We start from the raw sequence: 9327 nt of genomic DNA, 5'->3' as shown, positions 1-9327 counted from the left end.
CATTTTTCCTCTTTGCCTTCATTGTTTTTACTGTCTATCTATCTATCTATCTATCTATCTATCTATCTATCTAGGTCTTTTTGACTGGTGGTTGGACAAAAGACATCACCTTGGGCTGAAAGAAACTGTGATGTGTATTTTTAACAATTTTATGACCTTTTATACACTAAACACTACACAGAATAAAAATAATATATGTTGCCCTTCTCGCCTTGCATGCATTTAGAGCTTTTGCACCAACCTGCTCATTTGGTATACCATCACCATCTGCATCGTCATCACAGGTGTCTCCTTGACCATCCCTGTCGGCATCCTCTTGACCAGAGTTAGGAACGTAGACACAGTTATCCTGTGAAGAGATGTTACAGTAAAATAAAGAAAAAAGGCCCGCCTATGACAGCAAAGTTGCATTTGCTGACAATTTATGCTTTGCTTACCTTTTTACAGTTTATATCTTTGCATTTGAGTTTCTCATCTGGGTATCCATCAATGTCGGTATCCTTCCCACACAGGTATCCATTACCGGCCCACCCAATTCCACACTGAGAAAACAAATGAAACCCTTCAAAAACTCAGACAGCATGTACACTGTATGGAGTTGTGGGTGAAAAAAGTGTGAATCCTACCTGACAAGAGATGGACCCGTCCCTCTCTACAGTACACTGGGCGTTGATGTCACACGGATTGGTCAGGCTGTTGCCGCAGCTGAGCTCTGGCTTACAGCCTTTCACCTGATCTCCTGTGAAACCTGTCTTACAGCTGCCGCAGTTGTAAGAGCCCTGTGCAGGAATGAAGACATCTGGTTTCTTTGTAAAGCCACACAAATTACATAATTGTTCTATATAAGCCACGTGTAGTGTTTAGATAATATTTGACAGTGGTCTTACCACAGAGTTGTGACACATTGAGTTTGCAGTGCAGCCTCCGTTGTTTGGTCCTTTGCATTCGTCGATGTCGTCACAGACCTGAAAATGATGAATTCAAGATGTGAATGCGTCCAAATGTTTGGTTTTTATGACAATTTACCTTCTTCCCTTTTTTTCCTAAAGGGTTACATTAATTACTGAATATAATACAGTTAATTAACAGTGGTGGAAAGTAACTTAATTTTAAGGTAAGTGAAGCTACTTTATACCTATACTACATGTCAGAGGGTGATATTGTGCTTTTACTCCACTACATTTAGGAGACAGCTATTTTATAATTTTTTAAATTAGGATTTTAAGAAAACATAGGATTATATAAAATACAACAAATTGCTAAACATTAAACTAGTGGCTCCCAACATTTTTGGCATGTGAACCCTTACAGAAACAAAACCCATTATCTATTTGGGGCCCCTTGTCATGTTTCAGATGTCTGTGAGTTATTACCAGTTCCACCAAAGAGAGAGTTCCCTTCTGAACTTCTCACATGGTTTCATTTAAATAACCCAGAAGAGGTCAAATTATCTAATAATTCACAAAAAAATCAAAGATTAGAGAGAAGTAAAATAAGTCAGTACAGATGTGTGCTCTCCTGATAATCATCTCCATCCCCTCAGATTTAGTTTGATTAGTTAGTTTTGCTCAGTTGGGAACCACTGGACTTAGCTACCAAATTGTATGTAGTTAAAAAACTATTACCCCAATTTACACTTCAATAAAGCAACATTCCTCCACATTATCCCCCCTCTTATCCCCTACCTTCTTGTCCTCTCCATCTGTACTTAAATAGGTGACAGGTAAATATTTTAAAATAACTAAATAAATAAACAAGTATAATAATAAATAATTACACCATAATTTGAGGACTTTAATCTAAAATGTTCTCTTGTAGCATAATTACATCAGAAACCCTTTTTATAATGATTTTTTAATGTCTTCTTTGATCTATGCTGTAATTTGCATGCATCCCTTTTCATATTCTAGTCTCTGTGTCAAAAGTCTTTGTGTCCTACATATTTCATCCAGTCTTTTACCTGTTTGTTGGTCTGGGCGAACAAAACGCCCACACCCTCCACTGGCAGGCCGGTGTAACCCAGCGGACAGGCGTCACAGCGGTAGCCCGGAGCAGTGTTCACACACTTTACTCCTGGGAAGCAGGGGTTAAACTGGCACTGCAGAAAGGAGGACGAGAGTTCTGTTGAAGCTGCAAAATATATGCGGTTCTCACAGGGCTTCTCCATGAAAGCTTTTAGGTTTGATGACACTTTTGCTCATGCAAAAAAGAGAACGCTGAAGGGGCCAATCCTTAGAAAAGGGGTCAGTTCAAACACGAAAAGACAGACAGGCAAACACACACACATATCCTTGTACGTCTATCCTCATGAGAACCTCATTGATAAACAGTCATGCCTTAACATTATCTGATTTCCATTATACCATATTACATTCTATGAAATGCCTTTAGATCCTGTGGGCCACTTTGATGGTCCCGTCGCCAGATTTAATTTCAAATGCCCCAAAAAATCCTGGTGAAATCTGTGCACACAATTTCTCATAGACCTTTTGGAGCCTGGAAAAAATATTTTAATTAAGTCTTATGTCACCTCACTCAGAACTCAGACACCCCAGTTTGATGAGAATTCCTTCATCAGTCCAAATAGGACTTTTTCTATGTAGAGCATTTGGTAATATTACATGGTGTAGGGTTTTCAGGGTACCAGATGTGCTGTAGTACTGCTCAGTATTTTCAAAAGATGCATATCTAATATCTTAGACTGTCATTGTCATCTGCTGTTTTGTACATGAGATATATTATGAATGAACAGAAATACAGTAAAGATACTGTTTATACACAACAGATGCGTATACTATCACAAATGTATGCAAGATGTATTCTGTAGTTCAAGGACCCCTTTGAGGCATCCTTTCCGTTTACATTGGAGGTACGAGTGGATTTAACAAGCTGTTAGTCCACAATGTTTTTGATCTGGATTCAAAACCAGAATGTGAACATGCTGCTATGTTGCCAAATCTTAACTTAACTGTAGCTATAATCTCAACCATAAACCCAAGTTCTAGCCCAAAAATACAACAACTGGGGTTGGGCCAAATAGCCACACCTTGTAATTATATTGATTCTGATTCTTACAAGAATAGAAGTAGAGAGACACACATTACCTCATCCACATCATCACAGTTGAAACCATCCCCAGTGTACCCATCAGGACATGGTCCACACTCGATACCGTCCGCTGTCTCTATACACATATCGTTACGGAAACAGACACCTGGGGCACACCTTGGTTTTACCACCTCAGTACCACCCAGACCTTTAAATAACAGAAAGAAGAAAAACACATTCAATTCATAATATTTTTCCAATCGAAAAATTAAACATCACATTTACTAGTGAGTGACATGGCTGTTATTGGACGTGAGCTTACCGCAGGCCTGACACTCTGAGATTGTGTTTCTGAGAAATGAGGTCTCTTTGACCTGGAAAAGGTCAAACATAAACAAGTTTATATGCAGTCATGCAAGCTGTCAGCAAGGTCAGGGGTGAGGAAACTGGGCTTAAGTGGCCTCAGAGGAACAGTTAGTGGTAGTTACCTGCTGAATGAGGACATCTTTCAGCTCATTTATCACCTTCGTTAACTCCAGCATTTGATTGGACAGCTGCTTCGTATTGACCCCTAAGAGAAAGGGACTGTTATTTTGTTAAACTGAAGCAGAGGTGGGGGATTTCTGAACCTGCTCTCAAGTCACTCTGACTAACACTGACTGTTGTTTTCCTACTGCTGGGATTGTTTTGCGAGGAAACATTTGGCAGTCTCTGTAGACGATCTTACCCAGAGTTTGAACGGAGTCTCTTTGTTGGAAATGGCAGTCTTGTAATGATGCAACATTCTCAAATGAGTCCCCAACCACCAGCTTGAGCTCGTCTAAACTCTCCTGTTAAAATAAAACAGGTCAGAGTGGACAGCTAAGCCATTTGGAAACCTGCACATCCATTATTGGGACAGAAACATATTCATCATTGTATGTAAATACTGTGAGTGATGGGTCACCTGCTCTCTGGCTTGCATGGTCTTTAGCTCCACCATACCATAGCCTGCTGGCAAACCCTGGAATGCAGCAGGGAGATCCCTGACTGTCTCCACCAGCCTGCAGTCCAGATGCAGCTCCACCCCGCCTGGCCCCTGCTGCTGCATCCCCTTTAGGTGAAACAACAGTCGGTGTTGTTGGCCATCTGCCAGCACCAGGTTGTTGAAGGTTACTGAGCTCATCCTCTTGTCACTCCGCAGGTAGCGTAACACAGCTATGAGAAGACAGAGCAGGGAAAGAGGAAATGATGGTAGCAAAGAAGCAATAATAGACATTTTTCACAGCAGCTATTTTGACATGAAATAGTAGGGAAAGCATAGGTGTTACCAATGATACAAATGAAGGAGCAGACCTTAATTAGTGTCACTGGTAACATCTGTGTTTATCCTACTGATGCATGTCAAAAGGGATGTTGTGAAAAAGATGATTTAGAGGGAGCATTTACCATAAATGGTTGATTTATCCCAATTAACTAAGAGTCTACAGCCTCGCTAGCTGCTATGTGGGATTGTACTATGTATGGCAGTGCTTTGAGCTAAATGGTAACATCAGCATGCTAACATGCTATCAATGACAATACCAAAAACTATAAGCATGGCCAATGCCAATAAAATGCCAGTAGAAGCAACTGTGGTATTGATAAAAGCAATAACGTAGAACTGATAATAAAGATTTTTATTTATTTTTAAATATATATAAATTAAGAAGAACACACTGTAAACACATTATTGATTATTTATCACCTTATAAAGTTAATATGGTGAAATAATTATTAGCTTATTCACAGATCCAATAGAAATGGATCAATGTTAGCATTTATTTATAGTCATGTTTTTGTCCTAAATTTTTCACTATGTTCATTAGCTAGTTGCTAACTGTTGTCTGTCTGCTGTTTGGTGGTAGTCAGGTAGTGTAGTGTGTCGGTTTTCTGTGTTTTTTGCTAAAAACAGCTGCTGCAGCTGGAAATAATGTCTAGGGGGAATGAACCAGTTTAGCTGTGGCCTGTAAAACCAAAACAACAACCTTAGAGATGCTAAAAAGCTCCATAGAACTGTGGGGAACTGCAGAGTTGTATGATTATGTTGTGGTTTCATCACAATAAGTGACCCTGTTCACTTTACACACAGTTATTTAACCCAATGTTAACACAAAAATGTTGATAAGTGCAGTTTTAAACTGTACCAGAACCCCTTTCGTGTTCTCTTACCTCTATTGAGCTTCCCCATCACAGTGAACTCAAAGTACTTGCTGTTGTCCCTGGGGTTGTACAGGGTAAACACAGAGGTTCCGGTCTTGGGTTGCAACTTGAAGGAGGTTAGGATGAAAGCCTCATTCACTCCTTGCTCAGCCAGACCCCCCTGCAGCAGGTCTGGCAGGCAATCAGGCGAGGTGAGCAGATCATAGACTGTTGACAGGGATGGGAAAGAGAGAAGGGGTAAAGCACATGAGTAATGGATGATGAGATATGAATATTTACAACCTGCAGCCGTGCTGCAATCCCAGAGTAAACACATCCTGAGTTGACAAGAAGAAGATGATGATGTTGACCCAGTGTTTGTTGCTCTTTCGGGACTCAATCAGTCAGCACAAACTTGGCAGGCAAAGTTGGCTCAGAGAACGATGTACGGAGCAAATCATAGCTATGCACTGTGACGGTTAGTTGTATGGTATTATTATTGTCTTTTAGATTCACACCAAAGCTGTTTGGTTGATAAAACGTATGTGAGCTCTCATTTTCATCCACAATTCATTCATTGTTCTCACAGACAGAGACATAGTATAATTTAGACATATATACTGACAGGCTGCTTAGTGGGAGTGAAAGACCAGTGAGACGTACACTTGCACTCATTCTTAGAGTCTTCCTTTAATATAGTGACTCGGGAGCTGGGCAGGCCATGAGAGGATGTGCAGTGAATCTCTAGTCCGCCATCTGTTCACATCATGAATACACAAGTACCCTGAAAACAGTCTGCAAGGCCCACTGTCGTGAGGGAGCAAAATTGCTCCCAAATGCTCCCGGAGATTGGCCGTTGTCAGCCAAGATTGCAAAGCATGATCCCCAGATGAGAGCTCTCCTTTTTTCTTTTATCTATCTCCTCTCCTCGTGTTTTGTCTGGCACATGGCACGTCAGCACAACATAGGGGATTTTAAAATGTGTGGAGTTAAATGTGACTAAGCACCGAAAATGCCTGCTTACACAGCTTTGTCAACATCGCTTTCACCAAAAATGAGTCTTTTGTACTCATGATTGCCGAGATCACCTGGTGGGTATTATAACTCAGTGTGGCTTATGGGTCCAAAAATGAACAAAACAACAACAAATGAACCTTAATGCATGCTTCGCGTTTTTAACGTAACACTGTAACACTGTAACACTGCAAAGATGATGCACACTTGCACATAAAACACACAATCCTGCTGTTCATAAATCTTCTGGACGGAGGGCTTTGTGGGGGTCAGGATTGTCTTATACCAGAGATCCTGAGAAAGTGCCTTATTTCAGCCCCTGATTAACCTCAGATTTCAAGCTTCATAAAACTAGTTCAGATGAAACCCATAAAGTTATCCAGTCTCGTCCTCTCTGTAACACCAGCATCTATCAGGGTTAAATATTACCATAAAATGTACAAATGGTCAGTATTCTTCATTTTACTGCTAAACAAATACTTCACATTTGAGGTCGTGCATGTTGAAAGCTGTGATGTATTACTGTGTTATGGTTACCTAGTCCACCATCAGTAATGATGAGGGAATTACAACATCAACATCAGCCCGTGATTAACATAAACAGTGAAGTCACATTCTCTCAGTAGCCGTAAGTAACCAACCTACTGGGAGCAGAGATCCATTACAGTTCATGATGTAAAATGGTGTAACAATAATATGCTCTCAGTTGCATTGTTTTGGCTTGAGACACAAAAAAGTACTTTCAAAGGACATTTGGGGTAGGCAGAAACAAACTGTCAACACAAAATTGACATATCATCACCTTCTAAGTTGCTTATTTCAGCTGTGATATTCACTCTTTTTTTGTTCTGTTTTTGGTTTCCACCAACTCCTGAGGGAGTTTAACCACTAAATGGTCCACAAGTTCACCAGGTATTTGTTAAGAATGTCGGTCTGCTGTTTGGTGCCGAGCAGGTAGTGCTTTTAGAGCTTTCTAGCTGAAAACTGCCTGCCTTGCTTTGGACAAAAATGACACAGTGAGAATGGTGAGAATGAAGTCTGACAGCTAAACAATGAGCTGAAACTTGCTGTAAAGCAGATGTGAGTGATAATTCTCTGTAGGTTCCTCACTATGAGTGTTTCACATTATTTTCATATTGTCGTTTGATAAATTGTTGTTATAAAAGTATTGATTATAGCTGCTGTCTTTGTGCCCAGAGTAAAAAATAAGTTTTGAATTCCAGTAATTTCAACTTCCCTGTGAAGTCATCCTTGAGACGTTAATATTGATCAATAACCCCAATAACCCTTTACAGAGATAGAATGGCTGTTTTGTGCTACTAAAATCTTACTTACCGCAGCTTTAAATTGGTCTCTCTCCTTTTGAACACAGTGAATTCCAGTCATGCAGACAATGAGCCATTTGCAAGGGAAATGATAGATGATGAACTCCATTAATCTGGACTTGTTTTATACATAACATCAGGCGGCTATTGCCAAAAGATTGTAGGGATTAATGGGTGCATGAAAGCTCTGCAATCAATCACTGGAGTGGTTTGTAAGAAGCTGATAAACTATAAACATGGATACTTCTGCATGTTGTCTGCAGCTCAGATTTGTGTGACCTTGAACAAATGTGTGTGTATCAGAGAGACTGAGAGAGAGAGACAGGAGGAGAGTCTGAGCGTATATGTGTGACTTGAAGTTTAATATTGCGCCCAGATCATCTCTGATTATTCCCATGTGTGATCTAGCTGGGACTTTGTTTGAATTAATGCGAGCCAGAAAGCTGAACCTCCTGAGTTGGAGTAATCAAGCAGATCTGGCTGGATAGATATGAAAAGCAGGGTGACTTTACTTCAGCAGAAAGAAGGTGGATTTAAAAGTCTGTCTACTTTTGTTCTTTATCTTTGTCTACCTCCTGTCACAAACACATAAATGTATTCCACCGCCTCATCTCTTCCACAACTGACAGGGATATTTAGCATTTTATTTGCACCTCTGTGAATATCACGCACCACGTCTAATCCTTTGTGTTCTTTGGGTCTGCGTATAATATTCTCTTTCACAGTGTCTGCTTTATACATTATGCATTGAACTCATATGTAGTGTGTTAAAATACCCAGGGTGGAGCCATTAAATCTTTTTCGACAGATAATGAAAATGGAGGATTACATCACAGCCAGGATGTCAGAAAAATGCAATATTCAAATAAAATCAAAGACATCTTTCTTTGTGTGTGTGTGTGTGTTTGTGTAGAAAAAATATATAAAAGACAAACAGAAAGGGTTTTTCATTTCTTGAATTTTGCAATCGACTATCAATATGAAAATTTCAATGACATTTAAATAATTGATATGAAAAGTAAATTCAAACACTTGAAGTAACACTCACCCAAAGCCTGGGCTTCCACGTGTAAGCACAGTTTTAATAGCAGCTGCGAGGCCAGAATCAGGGCTGTCCACACACCCATTTTGTCCTTCCAACTGGTCCCAGATCAGCAGTTTCTCTTTAGTTACTTATCAGTATGTGAGACAGTGGCAGTTTCCTGTATGTCTGCGCCTGCTTTGAGTGGTGCGTTTGAGTCCTTGCCTCCTTTTTGAATCAGTAGTGAGACAAGACTGTCATGGTAAGCCTAACAGAAGTTGCTTTTGTGTGTCTGAAATGGATGTGTGAATGTGAAGATTGCAGGAGTCTAACTGAGGGAGGAGCATCAGGCCCCGAACCTGCTTTTAAAAGCTTCCTCAGACGGCCCCATGCAGAGAAGGAGTGACCTGGGGAAACTCTTTGCATTGGCTCCTACTGGCTGCTACCAATTCCCACCGGCTCTTACACAAATGTACTGTACATGAGTAGTTTCAAATTCAGTCTCGGAACCTATGTTTGGCCACTGAAATCATGTTTCAACTCAAACTGAGCCCAGAATATTTTGAGCCTCTTGAGTTCATGCTTGGGGTGAATTTCTGTAATGTGTTTCCCACCTATAGCAATCAGATTTTGAGTATTTTTTTTCACACTCTGTCTGAAACACAGGAAGATTATTTCACTTTCCTTCCAGGGATCAGATGTGACACCTTTCTAATGTGCCCTTGCTTCCCCACCCCCCCACCCCTCCATCCCCAGGCA

The 9327-nt window shown here is 40.4% G+C and overlaps 1 protein-coding gene across 1 annotated transcript in view; it reads right to left on the bottom strand.

Moving 5' to 3' along the window:
- thbs4b (thrombospondin 4b) overlaps window positions 1-8887 on the bottom strand; it is a gene marked incomplete in the record, with an annotated part of 12967 nt that extends 4080 nt beyond the window's left edge. Inside the window, 12 exon segments of the mRNA XM_035667452.1 lie at window positions 242-349; window positions 438-542; window positions 627-779; window positions 888-965; window positions 1961-2098; window positions 3105-3256; window positions 3371-3422; window positions 3537-3619; window positions 3776-3878; window positions 3995-4245; window positions 5239-5436; window positions 8596-8887. Coding sequence (XP_035523345.1) covers window positions 242-349; window positions 438-542; window positions 627-779; window positions 888-965; window positions 1961-2098; window positions 3105-3256; window positions 3371-3422; window positions 3537-3619; window positions 3776-3878; window positions 3995-4245; window positions 5239-5436; window positions 8596-8674 — 1500 coding nt within the window.
- Window positions 8888-9327: the final 440 nt, after the last annotated feature.

This window comes from Morone saxatilis, unplaced genomic scaffold (genome assembly GCF_004916995.1).
Source record: "Morone saxatilis isolate NCDOM2014 unplaced genomic scaffold, NCSU_SB_2.0 Contig21, whole genome shotgun sequence".
In the NCBI taxonomy this organism is placed as follows: Eukaryota; Metazoa; Chordata; class Actinopteri; family Moronidae; genus Morone; species Morone saxatilis.
Note: the sequence above shows the minus strand (reverse complement) of the source record. Positions and strands in the feature narration are given on the sequence as shown.